At 34.6% G+C, this 23,803-nt stretch overlaps 1 protein-coding gene across 3 annotated transcripts in view; it reads left to right on the top strand.

Moving 5' to 3' along the window:
• Positions 1–23,803, top strand: part of LOC149799929 (neuroligin-4, X-linked-like) — a 391,654-nt gene that overhangs the window by 312,479 nt on the left and 55,372 nt on the right. The window contains exon 1 of one of the 3 annotated variants that reach the window (XM_089959386.1): positions 10,505–11,188. The exons of the other annotated variants lie outside the window; for them this stretch is intronic. Within the exon in view, the coding sequence (XP_089815512.1) occupies positions 10,678–11,188 (511 nt within the window). The 5' untranslated portion in view covers positions 10,505–10,677. Of the gene's footprint in view, positions 1–10,504; positions 11,189–23,803 lie in introns of those variants that run through there. 3 annotated transcript variants of the gene reach the window in all.

Raw genomic sequence — 23,803 nt, 5'->3', positions numbered from 1 at the left:
CACCACTATAATCCTTTATTCTCTACATGGTATTTAATAACCGTCCCTTCTTTATTGTCTTTTACAGTTTCGCTTCTTACTGTCACGGGGCCCCGAGTGGCCGAGTGGTCTAATGCGCTCTCCGTTACGGATCACTGCCATCTCACCTCTGTCTGCGTGGGTTCGAGTCTCGGATTCGGCTAATGTGGGTATGTGAGAAAGCTTGCCAGTAGCTTCTCGAGGGTCGGTGGTTCTTTCTGGGGATTTCCCGGGTTCTTCCTCCACCCATAATACTGGCCGCCATGTATAGCCTATCGTGTGCTGAAAAATGGCGTTAAACCCTACAACAACAACAACAACAACTTACTGTCACATACTGTTTATCAGCCTTTGGATTTGTCTTTCTGTTTGCTTTGGTATATATGGACGATTTTAATCCCAATATAAAACAAGTAACATCATTTATGAATATTTGTAGCATTCGCTTCTTCATAAACATCTCAACAGGCAACGAACATACATTGTCACAACCAACAGTCTAATTTCACTTTTGAACTTGTGATGTGCTGTTGAGATTTATACTACTGTTTTTGTCTGTCGCGTAACAATGCTGCCATAAAATGAATAGCACCATTTTAGTTTCTACCATGTCCGATATTGTACAAATAGACTGTTCTGTGCACCTCATGTACAAATTGCAGCAGATCTTACTTTAGCTACTCCTTCATCTGTTAATATGTATTAATCTTGCATAAATCAGCTAAGTCCAGCCAGGAGTTTCATCTTTTCTGTCCTACAATTAATTTCGTCAGCTGATAATGTTCTTCATTATTCAACAGTACAAGCTGCATGGTTGTAGCTGTGTTTTTGACCAACTATCACTTCAGCAAGTATAGGTTCTGACCAAAATATTGGAGGGCCTCTTATAAGTAGATGAAGTAGATTATATTAGTTTAGGACTATATGACTACTAATTTAGGACTATATGACTACTAATTTAGGACTATAGCCCACCAAAGTTGCACAGCTACACTTCAAGGCCCCAAAGCTTCTACGGAGTCCGTTAAAAAGCGAGTCACAAAAGAGGTATGGTCTCTGCTCCAGTGAGTACATTAATTAGACTGAAACAAATTAACATAAAATTTAGTTTTCTTGTGAAAATAAAATTAGCATCTAGTGACTGTTTGTTTCCACATTCACGTGTATTTATTTCTTGCTTCATATCCTTCAAATTGCAATTTTCTTGTTAAATCAGGCTAATGTTTCTTGAACTCAATCTTAATATATTTGTATGAATTGTTTGGTACTTCGTGTTTCCGTTTCTTCTATTAGGTTTTCTCTGCTGCATCTATAACATGCTACGACTAAAAAGTCTCAAATATTGATTGTATCATTGCTGCATAGCATATTTTGTTCCACAAAGATAGTAGGGGAGATTACTCTGTCAATTTTAGGTTAATAAGCTAACTTCCAATGTTGTGGACGGTGAAAGAATAGTTGTCCTCATCGCCTACAATCACAGCATATTACACGCGATATTGGACTTCTTGATCTTTGTGATATGTTTTTGTTCTCTGGGCTTCTTAAGCGACTTTGGGAATTAGGGTCTTATTATTCAGGCTTATCTCGCTGATAGCTAGCACGAGTATCACCAGTTAGATTAAGTTGCAGGCCTATTTACGATTCCTTATTTGCAAAATTCTGTATGATACATTCATCAACTGCAGTTACAAGCCTAATACACGTTGAACCTCTGATTGATCCACACATAGTAATACAATTTAAAAAATGGAAATATATTTTGTCGCCTAATTACCAACTCAGTGGATATGGGCGAAATACTTAGTGTACTCTTGCTGCATATTTGTCTGATAATTTATTAGTCCGATAAATACCCCCAAATATATGTTGATACAAGTGGGCTTGATGTAACCTATTTATTAAAATGTGCAATTTAGCTGCATGTACATCTTTCAGAAACACACGTGCCTAAATTTTAGACACTTACTGCTAATTGGTAATAGCCATATTTAGCTACAAAATTCAAACTTGCCACATGATATAACACTGCGCTATTCCACTTGGATGTACAAATCGCAAAACACGGGATTTGGTCCAGAAATTGATATAGATATCGCCAAAAGAGCCTTCAACCTACAGTAGCTCAACAGCCTCCAGAAAGAGCGGTAAGTGTATAAAATGTACACCAATATATGAAGACGAAATTGTTTGCAGATGTTTACAGGTTTTAATGAATATGCAATTTTAGCTTCTAAACCGCAAGTTACAATAATTACAGGTGTGGGGCTGATTTATCGGCCTAATAATCGATCTATGATAACAGAGAACGGAATGGTTGATATTTTCTACATAAATAGTTTGATGCACAGCCTAAATAGTATATGTTGGTGGCGGGTCTCGTATATATATATATATATATATATATTGTTACACGGGGGGAGTGAATGTCCCTCCGTATTTGGTTTTCGTTATCTAGGGGTTGACCGCCTTCGATGTTATTGCCCGGTTCGAGTAAATGGAAATATAAGTGGTGAAACTTATAGGTGGAATAGATAGAGATCTGAGCAGGTATATAGAACAAACCAACACGAGCCCCCGTACATGTAAACAAACAATTTAATCAATTACATACAAACTCTGTGAAAATTAATTACATCAGGAATGTACTCTGCTTTTAGAAATTTAACTTTCACCGAAATACAAAGAAAAAACGCAAATAGATTCAAATAAGATAGTCGATCTGTTACTGATAGATTCAGTTCATCATAAGATCGAGTGAACAATCGAAGTCAACGTCTTGTATGATTTCATAACCTGCTCGTCCTCAGTCTGTTTTTGCTTCCTCTGTCGCTGTTCAGACCCCTTGGATCTCGGGATGATACTTTCTACCACCCGTCTCAGGACACTCTCAGAATACTTCTTCAGAGATTAACACGTCGCAGGGTTGCGTCACAGGATTATATGTCTCACTGCCCTCTTCTCTATGCTTCTCCGTATAGGTCTCAGAATAACGTCCCTCATTCGTTCGTACGTCTTTGGAGCTATTTTCTCCCTTTTAAATAAATATAAATAGAGACAACCTAAATTTCCCGTTATTTATGAAACGGTTAATGCTTCATTATTCTCCCTCGTTATCAGATTTCACTATCAGTGCTAAACAGACGCTAAGGCTATCAATCGACTCCACATGTCCTATAATGACCCTAGTTAGTCAAATGGCTAATTCGTTACGCCTTGACCTTACACATTACCACATACACAGCGAATAAATAGGATACATCACGTCAATCAATTACTAGATCATTTCCGTCAATACACACTTATTCTTAATCCTACGCGAAATCTTCTAAATTCGGCGAATTCACACGGATTCTTGAAATCATATTAACTAATGAAATGCTTTAAATTCTTAGAACATCATTCTTATGCAAACAAGACGACAAATTCAAACAATTCGTCAAACTTATCTAAAGAAGATTAATGTACAACTTCCTATGCATAAACTCAACACAGTTATACTTCATAAAGCAAATTATTACACGAATGTAGAAAAAAAAAGATTCATGCAGATACAAATAAATAACTTCAGCAAAGCATTATATATGGCATCAACAAATTACATGGAATTGTCACACTACCTTTGCCGTCACGTTTCTCCCCCTAATCGGTAGATTAGTTCGTCGGTTCCTTTCGACAATCGTCCCCTTTTTGGACAACAGTTTTACGGAAATTTCTTGCAAATTCCCGGAGTCGTAACCTTTGGATCTCCTCTTGTAGGAAAAGCTTAGACTGATTAAAATTCGATGCGGGCGATATTAAAACCTATGAAATTTTGTGTTGGAACACGCCCTCTCATTTAACGTACCAATCAGAATCAAATATCTCTGCCGCCTTTCTCCAGAGGCGCCAAAGTCAGGGTCAACTTGACCCTGGTAGTTTGAGTAACAGAGTTTCTGCATTCTCTCAATTGTGACAACTTTACCATGAAAATGAAGTTTTCCTCGTCCTAAATTTGTCCGCCTGGCTGCTGTATAAACAAATGTTTAATTAGGAACAGAATTCTCCCTCTAAAGGACATTACCGCACACGGTAGTATGGCGATATGATACGCGCTTGTCTCCATAAATCTAATTAATGGTTGTCTGGTCTCAGCTAATGTATTCTTGTTAGATCGACGTAAAATTTGCCACTTCACACACACACACACACACACACACACACACACACACACACATATATATATATATATATATATATATATATATATATATATATATATATATATATATATATATATATATATATATATATATATATATATATATATATATATATATATATGTGTGTGTGTGTGTGTGTGTGTGTGTGTAAAGTCTACCATAGCATGATCATTTGGGATTTCTATTCTGAAATAATATACATTTGCTTTTACCAGATACCGCTTTCTATTATACATACATTTCAAGTATTTTTGCTCAACATAGAAATAAGATACCCACTGTCATGAAATCTGAGATTGGATGTGTGTATCTACGAAATGGGAAAACGGATTACGGGATCTAAACATTGTAATAGATCTGCAGTTGTCTATCTAGACAATTAGTAGGAATAACGGGAAAGAGAATGTTTAATCAATAGTCAGTTCTACCAATCATCACAAAGGATACCATATGCCTAACAAAGTTTAGAACAGGCAAATACTTGAGATATATTTGTTCAAACTTAGTGTAACGAGCTAATTAAAAACTCTATTTCAGTGTGTTTAAATTGTATAGTGTGCAAGTCAGCACTGCGTGATGAACAGAAAAACAAATACAGTTCGCCCATATCAAATCTCCATTTCTGGTCTCATTACCGGTGACCTGTGCTAGTTAGAATGTGAGAAATGAAAGGAAGGTGAGACGCAATTTGAACGTAAATACATTTCGCCTTACAAATTGTGCAATAAACAATGTGTCCCCGTGTGTAAATCACACAAATAAATTTTCGTTCTTCTTGGTTACTTGATTAACGAGCTCATTTTTGGCGTGCGGGAAGGAGATCGTATAAGCAAGGAATGATGTGTCGATATATGCGTCGTATCAAAACTGATAGGTCATCTATTTCCATTCATTAATTTTGGAAAATAACGTATCATTGCCAGTAATAACTGCACTGGTAATAAATTGTATATAGAAATAAATCAAAGCTCACTTTCAGACATAATTCATTCGCTTATGAATTTCATATCTTCTGATCTTATAAACCATAAAGGCAATTAATGACTCTTATGACAGACGACGGCGGTGCGAGGAAGGTGCTATGGGGCAATTTCCCCTTATGTTGCCAGGCGAAGAGGCACTGTTGGGATTTACGGGAGTGGTGCAGGTGAAAGTTTCACAGTATTTCACTTTCATCGTTGTCTAAGGGCGTGGTGGGGGTGTGGGTGGGCAATTCTTCAGGAAACATTTTAGGATGGGGATGGGGAAGAGAGAGGTTGGCAGCTGACATGAAAACTATTCTCTGTAGTAAAAAAGGGCGCCACAAAAAAACATTGTCCCCGGATGTCTCGAGCTCTTGTTCCACTACCGATGAAAGCTGTAACAAGGCTGTTATGGTTATTTCGAATATGTTCGCTGTAAGTTATTGATGTCATTACCAGTAACATTCTGCATCTTTTTAATATTAACACACAAATGTGCCAAAAAAAAAGTCGATGGAGGATCAACGCTCTGTGGTGGGGGTGCGAAATAAATGCTTGGAGCCCAATTTGAAGCAAACATGTTTCTTTCAATGAGATTGATTACACGTGAAAATGTGTTTCTGGTACGGGATTTTTAAATAAATATCTTTTTTGGTTGAATTTATAAGATTTATCCTTTGGAAATATTATTTCTATGCTTACTGTGTAATAATAGGGAATGGACGCTTTATCATTATCAAAATAAGTGAAAGCGACTCCGAAGGGTCTTATTTTAAAGCTGGTTTTCTAATTATTTCTATTGTACAGAAGATCTATTTCCCTAGTTCTTTCAGTACTATAGCAGCCCATGTCAAAATACTTCACTGTGTTCTGTTGAGATATACATTATTTTGAGGGAAGCAAATTCATAAATTTGGTGCAAAGAAAAATAATATGCGATGCACTAATGAGAATCGTCAGATTAACTGAATATAATAATTATTATTCGTATGTAAAATTGACTATTTGAGATGAGAATGGAAAACACTAATTATCAAACAATAATCTCATCGTTGATATGATCTCATTGTGGATCATCCTAACTGCCTGACTGATTTTAATTCAGTTTCCTAATGCTTGAAACCTGACATACAGATTCCTTTTTTTACATTTGCCTTTGTATAAAGTCAGCATGTACACACACACACACACACACACACACACACACACACATATATATATATATATATATATATATATATATATATATATATATATATATATATATATATATATATATATATATATATATATATATATATATATAATATACTTTAAAAAATCACCTTCTAGCTGTATTAGCAGTCATAACGATGTACATATAATTGATGTTTCTCAGACCATATACAAGAGGTCAGAAGCATATTACATAATAACACTGGACCTAACTTTAATCTGTAATTCCAGTACAATTTATGTATTGACTATGCTGGAAGGAATCCTCACTTCATTAAAGGCATAGTGTCTCTATAGTAAGACAAGGGCTTTTTAAGTTTATTCATCAGTGTATATTCCATAAAGGCACAAGGTCTCTATAGCAAAGGAATTTTTCAGGTTATTCTTTAGTGTATTTTCCATAAAGTCATAGTGTCTCTATAGCAAAACAACAATTTTATAAGGTTATTCATTAGTGTATATTCCATAAAGTCATAGTGTCTCTATAGCAAAACAGCGACTTTATAAGGTTATTCATTAGTGTATATTCCATAAAGTCATAGTGTCTCTATAGCAAAACAACGACTTTATAAGGTTATTCATTTGTGTATATTCCATAAAGCCATAAGGTCTCTATAGCAAAACAACAACTTTATAAGGTTATTTATTAGTGTATATTCCATAAAGTCATAGTGTCTCTATAGTAAAACAACGACTTTATAAGGTTATTCATTAGTGTATATTCCATAAAGCCATAAGGTCTCTATAGCAAAACAACAACTTTATAAGGTTATTTATTAGTGTATATTGCATAAAGTCATAGCGTCTCTATAGCAAAACAACGACTTTATAAGGTTATTCATTAGTGTATATTCCATAAAGCCATAAGGTCTCTATAGCAAAACAACGACTTTATAAGGTTATTCATTAGTGTATTTTCCATAATGTCATAGTGTCTCTATAGCAAAACAACGTCTTTATAAGGTTATTTATTAGTGTATATTCCATAAAGTCATAGTGTCTCTATAGCAAAACAACGACTTTATAAGGTTGTTTATTAGTCTATATTCCCTAAAGTCATAGTGTCTCTATAGCAAAACAACAACTTTATAAGGTTATTTATTAGTGTATATTCCATAAAGTCATAGTGTCTCTATAGCAAAACAACGACTTTATAAGGTTATTCATTAGTGTATATTCCATAAAGGCACAAGGTCTCTATAGCAAAGGAATTTTTCAGGTTATTCATTAGTGTATATTCCATAAAGGCATAGTGTCTCTATAGTAAGACAAGGGCTTTTTAAGTTTATTCATCAGTGTATATTCCATAAAGGCACAAGGTCTCTATAGCAAAGGAATTTTTCAGGTTATTCATTAGTGTATTTTCCATAAAGTCATAGTGTCTCTATAGCAAAACAACAATTTTATAAGGTTATTCATTAGTGTATATTCCATAAAGTCATAGTGTCTCTATAGCAAAACAGCGACTTTATAAGGTTATTCATTAGTGTATATTCCATAAAGTCATAGTGTCTCTATAGCAAAACAACGACTTTATAAGGTTATTCATTTGTGTATATTCCATAAAGCCATAAGGTCTCTATAGCAAAACAACAACTTTATAAGGTTATTTATTAGTGTATATTCCATAAAGTCATAGTGTCTCTATAGTAAAACAACGACTTTATAAGGTTATTCATTAGTGTATATTCCATAAAGCCATAAGGTCTCTATAGCAAAGGAATTTTTCAGGTTATTCTTTAGTGTATTTTCCCTAAAGTCATAGTGTCTCTATAGCAAAACAACGACTTTATAAGGTTATTCATTAGTGTATATTCCATAAAGTCATAGTGTCTCTGTAGCAAAACAACGACTTTATAAGGTTGTTTATTAGTGTATATTCCATAAAGTCATAGTGTCTCTATAGTAAGACAAGGGCTTTTTAAGTTTATTCATCAGTGTATATTCCATAAAGGCACAAGGTCTCTATAGCAAAGGAATTTTTCAGGTTATTCGTTAGTGTATTTTCCCTAAAGTCATAGTTTCTCTATAGCAAAACAACGACTTTATAAGGTTATTCATTACTGTATTTTCCATAATGTCATAGTGTCTCTATAGCAAAACAACGACTTTATAAGGTTATTTATCAGTGTATATTCCATAAAGGCATAAGGTCTCTGCAGAAAAAAAGGGATTTTTTTAATTTATTCGTTAGTGTATATTCCATACCTGTTGGCAAGCACAAATATGATCTCTTCATAACTTAAATATAAATTATCAATAATTTATATTTGGCAAACAGCAGTGAAGACACTATTCTCAGATGGCAATTACATTCAACTTTATTGACTGTTTGTACTTGAAAAACATATTTTACCGTGTCAAAATGATATCCATTAATGTTCATCAGTATAACGTCCTACAAGTAGCTTCGGTCACGTATTGCAACATAATGATGTAAATAATGGATTTTCTGTGGATATTTGCTTTCTTATGGGCATGCATCCAGCTCGATAAATTCATTTTATTTTCACAGAACAGCGTAATGACCTGCGGTATACCTTTGGTACACTGAACACAGTCAGCATAAAAATAGATATCGCACCCAAATGAATATGCACAATTTACAGTAACTGTCGTTTGATGTACTGGGGACGTTCTAACATAATATTCAGATCGGAACTGTCCGGGCTGGTCAGTGTTAGAAATTCTTAAATAAACAAAAAGAAGACAAGCGCTCAAGTAATCAGTAGTATTAATGTTGCTATATGCATTTAGATGCATAACTTCCATATTTGGCAAGATATACATGCTTGTTCTTTTGTTTTAAATCGATGAAATCGTGGAAATATTGGTGTTGCTAGCCGCTTTGGAAAAAAAACTTTTGATAGATCATGCTCCGTCAATACATTTTCTGCCAAAGATGATCCAAATTGGCTCAGCAGCATAGAGGAATTAGACTAGGTCTGTTTTCATACGGTATCTACTATCAATGGAAAATCCCATTCAACAATTTTATTATTTGCGCAAATGCGACAAGCTTCTTTCATATAAGCTGTCTTTTAAAACGTGAAGGCTCATAGTTTTGTCATTCATTTATTTCGGCACCACTACGTTTTATTTGTTGCTTAAAGTTATCAAATAATGCTATCAGGAATTTCTCCAAAAAAATTAATATTGTAAAATCTTGGGAATAAAGTTCAATATGTCAACAAGATGTTTAGCTCTAAAATAAAAATGGCCGGCTATGATGCGTTTGTTCACTAACAGAGTCAGCGACATAAACGGATTAAAGGCGAGTCAAGCATTTATTCGAATGATACCAGTATTCGATTGTTTGAATGACAGTGATGACATCATAATAAAACAGTGGATTACCATACTGAGACAGAGAGTCATTCAGTTGTGCAGATGGAAACAGTAACTAACAGGCTTTCGTCTATATCTTGACAGTTTCTCTTTCTAGGTTGAAATCAGAGTCAACGATCCATTATTGCAGTCGGAAATGAGGCTTCAATTTAGTTCTGTTTCGCTTCAATCTGTCCTCTTGACTCCATTACTTTCGCCCAATGAAATAATTATTCCTCTTCAGTTTTGAGTTGCCTTTATGGTTTGTTCCTAAAGCTTCATAACCAGGCAAAAACACCAACCGACATTTTGATAATAATTTTGCAAGACACGGGAATAAAATGGGAATATAATGATGGTTAACAATGCCTCGTTATTTAACGGCGTCACTTGTCAAACTTATTGATACCGCTCATTGAAACATCTGGTTTAATTCACATAACCAACTGAATATTCATTGATTCAACATTGTACAGTTTCCTGCGACAATGTGATACTAACGATATATACGGTTCTTTCTTTTAACGTTTCGATACATAGTCTGTTAACAAAACATCTCTAATCTGCACGGAAACGAGTGTCTGGTAGAAAATTAGCCTATAACAAGTGTTTTAGAAATCCAAGAACGCGCTGGAAATAGCAAATCGCGATCGCTGAATGGAAGCACTTGAAGTCCAATACAGAGCTAGGATAGCACAATGTGCTTCATTCGATTGAGAGCATACGTATATAGGTGCCTGTCTGTTCATTGTAGACAACGTGATTCAAAATAATGCGAATTTCCACCTACTTTTCGCCTGTCAGAAATATGAGTGGGTACTCTTTATAGTTAATTGTATAGCGAATGTAATGTGTGTCACAGTGAAGCAACTAGCACGACATGATAAATTATCGAAGTGTACTCATTGAAACAGAGTGATGTGTCATATGCATGATTCGTTTGATTCTTAACTATGTTCTATTATTTCTTCGCTGGAAAGAGGAAAGTTTTCTTTATTCTTGAACAAATTGAAAAGCGTCAAAATATGGTCTCGTTGAGACTTGAGCTTTTATGTGCTATTTGTATTGCAAGTTTGGGAATTTTAACGCCAAGAGTTATCATTAAACAATTAGGTCCGTCCGTAATTTCCACTAAATATGGACAGTTAAGGGGTGCTTTGGTAGAGTTTCCCAACACCGCTAGTGTTCAACTAAAACCTGTTGAGGCATTTAGCGGCGTACAATATGCGGCTGTTAGAAACGATTATCTTAGATTCATGCCGCCCACAAGCCCTCAGGAACGATGGCAGGGCGTTAAGTCCGCATGGAATCATAGAGCAGCTTGTGCACAAAAGGTCCTGCGTGAAAAGAGTATTGCAACGACAACGCAAGGCACCTCCGTAATTCAAATGCTAAGGATATCTCAATTCACCAAAACACAGACTGAAGATTGTTTGACCCTAAATTTGTTCGTTCCACTCAGAGGTAAGTTTATTTTAAAAGTATACGATTTCATATTTAGGAATTTTGAATCCGGTTAATATATTGGTTTGAGTGATATTTTAGCTGAAAATATCCCAGGGCCGTCCGCCTTTCTGTCTATATATGTCTCCCTGCATGTATGCAGTCAGGTGTATGTGCGAATGGTTGTATACGGGTGTTTAAACTGATTTTGATGTTACTCGTGTGTCCGTCTGTCTGTGTGTGTCGATCCACTGCAAAACTAAAGAATACTAAAGAATTTAAATGTATTGACACATTCATTGTTTGCCACTGAACACAAAGTCATAAATGTATTGACAAAGTCATTGTTTGTCACTGAACAAAAAAATCATAAATGTCTTGACAATCTCATTGTTTGTTACTGAACATAAAGTCATAAATGTATTGACAAAGTCATTGTTTGTCACTGAACACAAAGTTATAATGTATTTACAAAGTCACTGTCTTTAACTGAAGACTAGGAAAAACATATGTTCGGATAAAATACAACTCTGTTTTCATTAATCCTGTTCTTTGTTGTAGGCTGGAAGAGGCAAATCTATAAAACATTGACTTCAAAAAGAACAAAACAAAATGACCATTAACATCCAACCTAGATCAAGCATCAGTCAATATGAAGCTGAAAATATAGGAGAGATTGCGATGGGGGTAGAATTAAACTATTAAGTCTCACTTATGCGCATAAACTTTATGTCAGAAAATATATTGGAGATATTTAATATATTTTACACCAAGTGTTACCTACATTCGCAAGTCTAGGTTTTCAATCAACTTTGTTCCACATTTGTGTTAGCATCTGATACCATCTGAAACAGCATATTCGCTACGCTACCTTATTAGATGCAGCTGAAACGAACTGATCCAATCAGATCGCTCGTTACATTGACCTAACAAGACAGTTGGAAATAAGTATTGAGACTTCCATAGACATCTACACGTGTCGCATGTCTACAATTATAAACGGTCCAAGCACATTCTTCTTTCAGGTCCAGAATTGTGCATCATTCAGCTTGCCATAATGAATTCCTAGCCAAGTAATGAATTCTCTCACTGGTCTATTCATTTCACTTGTTGTGGGAGGTAACTCTTTCAAACGCAGAAGCATATATTCCAAGGCTTGACGACGTGTATCGACAGCATTTATCTAAAGACCATCTTGTTAGTGGCTTAGTTCCAGCATTTATCTTTCTAACACCATACAAAATGGGAGTTTATGGCTCATTGTTATTAAGAATAATCTGCAATATATATATAACTTTAAATCAGCTGTTAAAATCTTAGTTTTTAAATCACATCAGATCAGTGGTATGTTTCGATGTTTTTTAATTGATTTTTATATTGAAATGTTTAATTTCGAATTCACATACTATTTTATGTTAGTAGTCATCTCTTGTATAGCTGCCATCGAGAGTATTGTTATGTTACCCAGGTGTAAATCAATCACAATACCCTCAGTCATGATCGCTGATAGGGATAGTGGAGAGAACGCACATAGTTATTTTATTGAGCTGACGAGTTTGGCTGGCTCTAAAAATAACACTATACATGCCAATAGAAACTATCAAAAGTTTTTTAAAATTATATTCGGAGTACCTTTTAAGAGTACTTCCTTTAGCTTCTGTACTTCTGCTTTCTGTCTAACCGAAGGGAAATTTCAGGGGAGGAACAGTTTGCACGGGCACAACCGGCGTTTCCGTGTTTGCCATGAATTTGCGCAAATATCTTGGCTACCGCTGAAGAAATGGACGAAACTATAACACCTGATTTGCAAATGGACCACACAATTGCATTACAGCATCCTCTTTACGTTCTACGCTTGACTGAAAGTAAAGTTTTTTATATATATCCGATTAAAGTCATCACAATTACATTATTCTGCAAAAGCATATTTTATATAGTTTCTAACTTGAACCACATGATGTGTATAATCGAGTACATAATATTATTATGCGAGTATTGGCGTAGATAATAATTTGATGAGAAAAATGACGTAGATAATAATATGATGAGAATAATGACGTAGATAATAATATGAGGAGAATAATGACGAAATAATATGATGAGAATAATGACGTAGATAATAATATGATGAGAATAATGACGAAGATAATAATATGATGAGAATAATGACGTAGATAATAATATGACGGGAATAATCATGTAGATAGTAATATGATGTGAGGATTGGCGTAGATAATAATATAATTTGAGTATTGGCGTAAATAATAATACCATGTGAGTATTGGCGTAGATAATAATATTATGAGAATAATGACTTGATTAATAATATGATGCGAATAGTCACGTAGATAATAATATTATATGAATAATCACGTAGGTAATAATAGGATGTGATTATTGGCGTACATAATATGATTTGAGCATTGACCTTAAAAATAATCTGATCTTGCAAGGTAGCTGAAATAAAAAATTAAAACTTTAAATCGGTTTCTCTTTAGAGGATACTACTAGCTATCAGCAAACGTTGCTCCTAGTGGAAAACATTTCAGTCAACCTTCTCTCTAAGCTGATCAGATATCTCGCTCATCGCAATCGACAAAGATCTTAAAATTTTGCTCAAGTCACCGTAATGCTTGCACAATGCAGCTCGCATAGCGCGCACATCTACCATTCGCTTAGAGGGAATGTTGATTTCAGTCCCAACTTATAAGAGACACGATTGTAAATAGTTATGAAATACGATGGATATATTCACAAGTAAAAGATATATTAAATAGCAGATGACATGCCTGTATTTTCATGCTTCGTTCAATATGTTAATTTATTTTTACTCGTGGATCCGTTTTCTACACACTGTAGCACATCCGGCCATAAAACATGATGCTGCGCATTCAGCGGTATCACTTATGATAGTAGCGTAAAAAATAAATTGAGGTTGTTAGGACCTATTCTTCTTGGTAATGTGACTATGCTATGCTTTTGTATTATGAACCGGCTAAGCTGAGAAGACGCAGCAACCTAATGAATTTCGTACAGGTTTATTCTTAGCACCACCTTTCGGATTTGTATCAATTAGTCGTGCAAACAAAGAAAAACGTCTTTAATTTACATTGATTTCATGAATAGCAAGTACAGTTAGAATTCTGTTTCATACAGTTTCAATCCCATTCTCGTTAGACGCTGTCTTGAAGTTGCTATATTTTTATTCTTGTATGAAAGTTTAATTTGCTTTTTGTATTCTAATGTATATATATATATATATATATATATATATATATATATATATATATATATATATATATATATATATATATATATGTATATATGATTTCACTGTAACTGAACAGTTTTGCTCACCAGTACGCAATTCTAGAGTAGATTCTGATTTGGTCCTGTGACCGTTTGGCTTCGTTGTCGTAAGACAACCATCCATTTAACAATTGCTTATTACAACTCTGGTAGACATATTTCTGATCCAGTTTTGATCACGCTTCTAGTATAAAGCCATCTCATCAATATCACGGAAGAATTCAATAATTATTTCTAGCAAGGTCTTGAATGAGCAAGATATGTGCAAGTATGCCTTCACTTTCGAAGCAATCTGCATTAGAGTATGGTGACACATGTATAACTGACACTATATAAAAGTTGAATGTTTAGAATGGCTCATGTTCGTACAATACTATAGTTACCTGCTCAATCAAATGGTCGACTGTTAGGTTGTGTATAAGAGTAAACGATATCTAACCCACTCGGACCTATTGTTATCATCTTTGATGAATTTACATATTTTCATTTCTTTCTTTTTTAAATTGCAATCTTTCTTAGTGTGCACTCCAGAACTTATTACTGTACCTATACAATTCAGTGTTAATTGTACTGTATTGCTTTTGTTTAGAAGTATATATGTATTTAAGTGCTCTCTCCCATCACAAATGTTATCCAGTAGTGTTTTTTGTAGGGTATAGTGCAAGAGACTAAGTAAGGTTCTGACACTCTATTCCACCAAACAAAAATATCAGAGAACAAGTCCGGAAGCCAATACAAACTGGGTGCATCACGTGACATCATAAAGAAGGCGCTGCTTGACAATAATGGCTGCTGTATAGCATCTGCGGTAAATCGAAAATGCGTAACCCCTATAGACAACCAATCCGATCTCGATGAAGCGTTATCTGTTTGTAATGTAACGTGTTTGTCATTGAGATTTATCATATCTATTATACAGTTAAGTGGGAAATATATAAATTGGACTTACTTTGTGTTCAGATAGAGTAACATTATGTACCAAATAACAATAGTGTGATTTAATACGAGAAACCAACTGGATCCTCATAATCTTAAAGCTGTGTACATTCAGCCAATAAAAGTCAGGCGAATTTACGTAATGGGGGTGGGATGGGTGGTGTACTGAAAAGCCTTGAGTATTTTTCTTCAAGGCTTCTGTTCAAAAGCATATTCGGTATATGATTTAAAAACAACATGTGTTTTCTTGTGTAAATACCGGATATATTTCAGTTTGTGGTACACAAATCCAATATGTTTTAACTCATGCCCTCGCCACTGTTAGAAATATCACTCATTGTATACAGCACCATTAATATATCCAGTAGTTGCAGTATTTACGCAATGAAAGAAAACGACCCCTATGTATTATTATCTTTCTTATTGTTATCCTACATAGAATAAAAATGTTTTTGACGAAAATTTTAACAATAAAACTAATTCAAGGCTTTTCAGTACTGTTCTCATTTTTCAGCAAAGGAGCTGTATTTTGGCCCTCTTGTGCTTGAGTGGGTTGTACTCAACATTACAAAACTAAACACATATTTTATTCAACGTGGGTAAATGTAAAGAAACTGTTCCTGAAAAGATGTATTTTAAAATAGTTTCGAAGCAATTAATTTTAACAATGGGGATTTTCAGTTTGATTGTTGGTTGTTTTTCTTCCATTTATGCAATTAGACTTCCAGAGGCAGCTCCGGTGGCCTAGTGGTTAGAGCGTCTGCCTCGGATGCGGGGGATTGTGGGTTCGATCCCCGGCAGAGTCATACCAATGACTTACAAAAATGGTACTAACAGCTACCTCGCTTGGCGCTCAGCATTAAGAGGTTAGTGTTAGGACTGGTCGGCCTGGTGTCAAGATAATGTGACTGGGTGGGACATCATGCTACATGTCTGTGGCATGATGCATCAGTGCTAGATATCACTTATAAACTGTCACACTAGAGATATCGTAGCGACATGACTGAAAAAATTAAGGTTTCGTTAAAAATCACATACACACACAGAGTCTTTCCAGAAGAAAAAAAAGTATGCATGGTCTCATTCGAAGGCCACGGTTGACAATCGATAATTTGCTACCAGTACTGTCCATTATTTTAGTCATAATATAGAGTCAGAGAGAACGTTCATATTTGTGTCCAGATATGTAACTAGATGTTATTCGGATACTCTTAGGGGCCCCTGATTTATCATGCTGCTAACAGTGAGCGAGACCGATCAAGAAACTATCTGATGAATCGATGTTTCTTTATGTTGGTCAAGTATTGGTGTCAACGCAATACGTTGGATTTCCCTTGACGCGGAGTTCATGGGTCGATTGTAGAATGGTTTATTATACTATGAGAAATGAAGGTAACTGCCAATGATATCTTCCTGCCAAGTGTAAATCTAATTATTATGTCATCTCTAAAATTGCATTGTATCTTTAGTCTGGATTGCCATCAAGACTTTATTTAGTTTAATGTGTTTGTACGGCACATCAATGCAGGTAGATTGCTTATTACACAGTCATAAAGTGGCTTGTCCAAGGACACGCGACCGTATCCCGTCTGAGCTGATCGGATTGTATGATTTGAACCCGCGCCCTTTCGGTCGCTGTTCTGGCAGGCTAAGCACAAAGCAAATGCAAAAGAAGATTATTGATTTACTGGTGGAAAGAACACATATTTAACGACTAGTTAATCAAAATAATATTTGAAATTGTTTTTAGTTTTCTTTGGTAGATGAAACAAATTACCTATGTATTTCTTCGAGAGTTGAGTTTGCCTATGTTTGTATTTCTTATATAATTTGTTGCAAATGATATAACAAGTTGCGAGTAAAGAATGCTTCCTAATTATAGATGGTACTTCCTTTTTTAAATTAATTAAGCGTTACATTTGATTAAATTGCACTATCCATATCGGATAAATGTGACTACGCGCTGACGAATAAAAAATAATCGTCTTTAAAGAGACTTATTTCTGATTACATAACAATACAAATAATGCATTGCCATGTTTTACCAAGATTAGCGCTATTAGTTGACCACTCCGGCGCGGCTGTTAAATGTGAATTCACTATCGTAAAATAAATTTCCAATTAAACGTTAACTATTCAAGAGAGCAGCAATGGTGCGAATACTGGCATTTGGACTTTTAAAGATTGGTTGGTCTGGTTCGACAAGAGTAGGTAATGTACGCAGATATATGATGCATAACATGTATTATTATATCCTCTTTTTACTCTTTTTGTCAGAATCGTGTAGTATTTAACGATACTGAACACTTATACTTCACGACAGGTGCATCTAAAAATAGAATAGTTTATTAGGATCTTCTTTGTGCACAAACCACGTAGATTCGTGTAGTAGGCGCTTTAGGTTTTAGTCAGTAGATTCGTTTGTGGATGAACTGAAGAAGCTGCTTCGTCTATTTGAAAGAAGGCATTATGAAGTGACTCGTGTGGACGAGTTTACTGAGTTGTATATGAAATTTTCAAACAAGCAAACGAACGAACAATGTCGACAACATATTTAAGTGACGCGGTATTGAATGTATAATTCCGATCAATTAAACAGTTATTTAGAAGAAATATTCTTTACGTTTCGTACATGGAATGGCTCTGGCTGACCAGTATTCTCTGGGGTATATAACAATAGTATACAGAAGCATATTGAGGCCAAGGGCCATCGCATATCAGTAAGAGACGTACTATTTTACAAATCAGACAAAACACTGAATTCGAGAAGAAAATAATTGCAATTGAATGTTTTGGGTAGGAGCATCAGAGCCAATTAACCAAGACGGCGAAAAGTATAAATTTCTCTGTCTAAACGGACTGTCTCACAACAGCTGTTTCGTAATTTTCCCTGTTTAACAATTTTTAAACAGTGTCAGGATAGCAATCTTAGACATACACTATATGATAAAGGCCATAGATGGGACCCTTCCATCAGCTAGCATGCAAGTGACAGGGCATAATGTTACGAGTCTACGCTATTAACAAAAAGTAACGGAAAAGTGTGAAAAGCAACAAGTTTAATAAAATTCAACAAATAATGTATTTCCCTATAAAGTAAAAATGTAAAAAAAGACGAAACTTATGGTATTGTAAACTAAATCCTAAATAATCCAAGAATTGCAGACACATGACCTGATAATTAAAGTTCTGAATAAATTTTAGTGGAAATTCAAATTAAGTCTAACGCTGAAACAGTTGATTGCTTGCGTTGGCTCGTAAAGTACAGATGTATCAACAGTATTTTGTTGGATCACAATAATAGAATCTAATAAGAACTCTTTCTTTGAAATTTCGGTATAAATTCCAGTCTTTATTTTCAAAGCACTTTAGAGGTTCTAGAGAATAGGTAATTTGAATAATTCCAAATCAAATACTGTACATAAGAATAATTTTATTCTGATCTGAGGATAAAGCAGGAATGAATAATATTTCCAGTAACAAGATTATATAGGCTTCTTCTTGATCCCAGGTCACAGTTAGCATTTTCTAAAAGAAATCATTATCTAATGGAAGTCACCCTCTTGAAACTTCTTAGCGTATACAAAATAAAATGTTAGTTATAATTAGAAAGAACTCTTTACTAAAATTATAATATATAACATGGACTGTGTCTGGTACGCCATGGTACTTGTAGGAGAGATCCAATAACCTAGACCAAGACCCAAATAAACATGTTTACTTCTATCAATACTGATCCTGATTTCAAACCCATGCAGACAGAGCATATTTTAGCTATGGATTAGGTATTTACAGAAGACAAAAAAATCAGTACTTCAGGTCAAGTAGAATATAAACTTTATTTTGGACAAAGTTAAGTCAAATATACAATGTTATATTACAATAGCATATAATAAAGAAAATAATAAAGAAAATTAAAAATAACTAGCAAACAACGCAAATTAAATATTCATAACAATAAGCATATGCTAACCTTTGCTTGTATAAACATACATAGACTTATTCATCCTGAATTTCTTCAGAATGTTCTTTCTTAGTTCTGCAAATCTGAATTACATCACCCATGCCATGAAAGACCTGATACACACCGAAACTGTACTATTATTTCGAATACATCTCCTTACTGCACTGAATTGACCCAATAAATCCAGACAGTCAAAATAAGAAAAAGCAGAATTGATTTTGATCAATAGAAACACAAAATTTATCCATGGGCATTAATTCAAAATATGAGTATAACTTAGAGGTTTAAGTAGATGCATAAGATAATGTTTCTAAAATAATGTCGAGAGCGCGACGAAGGTTAAAGGTCGCTGGACGGAGCGATGTGAGCATTCATTTAGTTACTATGTATTAATTAATCTACGGTTGTGTATTTATTTTGATATACATCATAAATTAAATTACTTTGTTTCTTGTAGTTTATTACTTTATTATTAAGTCTTAGGTTGGAAAACGAAATGAGTATATAAAGAAAAAGATTACTGCATTTGCATGGGGTAATATGAACTGGTCTTTTTTTTTGTTGGTGGGGGTGGGAATTGTACTGCACACCCAAGATTTTACAGTATTACTCAGAAAAACCCGTTCATATTTTCTCATGTACATTCAGTAACCTACGCCTATTTTTTTTGTGTTGAAAACTACAATATATTTCTTTCAATTTCGTGCAAATTTCCCAAATACTTAAGAAAATCATTGCTCCGATCCCTCGGATTATATTTAAGAAAATTGCGTCTTATCGAGTGCCGTCATAAAACGCTAGCGGAGCAAACTCCATTCTACCGAAGGATGACTTTCCGAGGGATCATTTACGTCCAAAGTAAATTAAATGTGCATATCACTGAGATAGGCTGAAGCAGGATTAAAGACGTTAAATGAAGGAATAAAGCGCGTCAAAATGCATACTGCTATACTATAGTCTGTTTAGATGCCGAAAATAGTACCTCAACAGTTATTACAAAATTAGAAAAAGAACGTATTGATTCATAGATAAATTATTAAACCATAATTTAAATAATAATGTTGCTATATAAGACACACAAACAACTGTAATTTTAAAATCTTTGAAATCCTTTCAGAGCATACCAATGAGCGGTAATTCAAAGAGGTAATGGCGAAGATCCAAATTAAATACAAAAAACTAGATGATGATAATGTTACATGACTCTTTCCAATTTTGAAACGTTACATAAACCAATGTTCGGCTTCTTTACAGCGACTGTATTTTATCAACCAGTCCTACAAAGTGAGGGCGTTTCGCACAACCTTTCGCTTAACGTGATACTGAGTTACTGTTAGTGACACGTGCCCCACAAAAGAGGCATCTATTTTGCAACATAAATTAAATGCCTTTCTATTTGCAATCGTAGTAAAGGCATATGTATTTAATTCATTTTAGATTAAGTATTTTACACAGTATTTTCATAACAAAATTCGTTTTTAGAAAGATTAATTGAAACTTGTTCTTTCAAACCATGTTTTCCAAATAAAAGTCACTACATTTTATTCCAGAAAACCATTAATCTTCTTTCTTAAATTCTATACCATAGTAAATCATACCTAGTGTACATAATTATATCGATCCTAAAGCATTCCATGGTAGAGAACGTGTCTGCTGTAATCACAATAGACAACGTGTATATATCTAAAATGAGAAACAAAATGAGGTACACTTTTGTCTTAAAAATATTTTTTATTCTGAATAAACGTGTCTCTGTTTCCATTACTTCGTTCAGCATCATTGACAGTTTCATATGCAAAGAAAAACGCCTCTGACGCCATACGGCTCTAGGAATAAATATCTGCTCTCAGCCAATCAAAAGTGGGTTTTAAATGCAAAAGATTTTGTGATTGGCTCAAAATAAGTATCAAGCTAAAATTCAAGCTCAAAAGCTTTCAAGCTCCCCAGGCCTGATGTAGCATTCGACACGCTATCTGGTTTGAAGCATTTTCTGTATGGAAGATATCAATTATAAGAACCTATTATGTTCACGTCAAAAGCGCGTCCACGAGAAATCGAAGGCAATTATGTATTTGTGTGTGTGTGTGTGTGTGTGTGTGTGTGTGTGAGAGAGAGAGAGAGAGAGAGAGAGAGAGAGAGAGAGATGAACGGCGTTCAAATATATATTCAGTTTAGAATTAAGATGTGCCAGCTAAGTTGTCAACTAAGTCGCTGGTAATTCCGTTCCTTTTCGTTTTAACATAACGTCTTGATTATTGCATTGAATGTTTTATCTCAGATAGCTTTGTATAAAAAAAGCACATCCTTCCATGCAAACTTTAGTTGTTATTGGAATAATGGTGAAATATATGGTAAACGGCGGTATTGGCGCTTTAAATAAGTAAATCCAATTATCCATGTATAAGAGGAATTTTGCAAAGAATCTCATTATCGCCTACGTGTAGATTTGTCTATAAAAGAAACGATATTGCATTTAAACATCCAACGATCTAGAAATATTACATTTCGTATGCGCATCTTAGCTTTGTGCGTTTCATATTTACCGTATTCGACTTACCTTGCATACATGACCTAATTAGGGCGCACATTCATCTTAACTTGCACATATGATCTAATAAGAACGCATATTCGTCTTGCATACACGATCCAATACGGGCGCACATTCATCTTAGCTTGCATACATGACCTAATAAGGGCACACATTCAGCTTAACTTGCATACATGATCTAAAAAGGGCGCACATTCATCATAACTTGCATCTTAGCTTGCATACATGATTTAATGCCGGCGCACATTCATCTTAACTTGCATACATGATCTAATAAGGGCGCACATTCATCTTAATTTGCATACATGACCTAATAAAGGCGCACATTCAAAGGGCGCATATTCATCTTGCATTCACGATCCAATACAGGCGCACATTCATCTTAGCTTGCATACATGATCTAATAAGGGCGCACATTCATCTTAATTTGCATACATAATCTAATAAGGGCGCACATTCATATTAACTTGCATCTTAGCTTGCATGCATGATCTAATAAGGGCACACATTCACCTTAGCTTGCATACATTATCTAATAAGGGCTCAAATTGATCTTAATTTGCATACATGATCTAATAAGTGCGCACATTCAGCTTAACTTGCATACATGATCTAATAAGGGCGCACATTCATCTTAGCTTGCGTGCATAATCCAATACGGACGCACATACATCTTAGCTTGCATACATGATATATTAAGGGCGCACATCAAACTTAACTTGCATACATGATCTAATAGGGGCGCACATTCATCTTAGCTTGCATACATGAACTAATAAGGGCGCACATTCTGCTCAGTTTCAACCATATTTATTTGAGAAACTTAGTCAAATACGATTACCGTACAAATATATCATTCGGAGGATTCAGTAGAAATCATAAGCTTATTAACACTTTTTACCTAACAGTAACAAAGAATATAACATTAGTGATCTGCATGTCGGTACAAACGCAGAAAATATGCATAATCTTTCATACAAAACATAACAAGGAATAAGAACTACTTAAATGAGATTCAAAATATTGTGAGTTCAGTCAATTAATTAAATCTCTTGGTCAACCAAGTATAGTTTTTCTCAGTTATCAATATTTGTGTGTTGTTTTCTACAGTTAACAAAGAGTTGCTAGAAAATAATGTTTGAATCGTAAGAAGGAATGGGAGTGTGTGTAGGATTTTATCTCTAAGATTTGACTAGATTCTGTTTAGTCAGAAATTGGAACAATAAAAGACTTTCTTCCAATAATAGTTGATCTAGTTTGAGACTGTTTAAACAGATTAATTTGTTCCAGGCCTTTTCGAACATGTATTTAATATGTGCTTTCCAAGTGGAATCACTGTTCAATAGACGGCCCACATGTATGTGCTGAGTAACCTCTTGCAGGTTTAATTCGGTCATGCAAAATATAGGATGGGGGTTCTGGTCCCGTATTCATTTTGTTAATATTGATTCAGTTTTATCTGGATTAAATGTAACTAGCCAACATGTGGAGCACTCGTGTGTCGTTTGAATGTCACTGTTTAACATTTCACCAACTGCGATTTGATTGTCAGCTACAATATATAATGCTTTATAGACAGCAATAGCCTGTCAGCTACTATATATTATGCTTTATAGACAACAATAGCCTGTCAACTACTATATATTATGCTTTATAGACAACAATAGCCTGTCAGCTACTATATATAATGCTTTATAGACAAGAATGGCCCGTTAGCTACTATATATAATGCTTTATTGACAACAATGGCCCGTCAGCTACTGTATATAATGCTTTATAGACAGCAATGGCCTGTCAGCTTCTATATATTATGCTTTATAGACAACAATAGCCTGTCAGCTACTATATATAATGCTTTATTGACGACAATGGCACGTCA

The sequence above is a fragment of the Sinohyriopsis cumingii genome, chromosome 5 (genome assembly GCF_028554795.1).
Source record: "Sinohyriopsis cumingii isolate HCF-2022 chromosome 5, ASM2855479v2, whole genome shotgun sequence".
NCBI classification, from domain to species: domain Eukaryota; kingdom Metazoa; phylum Mollusca; class Bivalvia; order Unionida; family Unionidae; genus Sinohyriopsis; species Sinohyriopsis cumingii.
The sequence above is the reverse complement of the archived record's forward strand: the minus strand, read 5'-3'. Positions and strand labels throughout refer to the sequence as shown.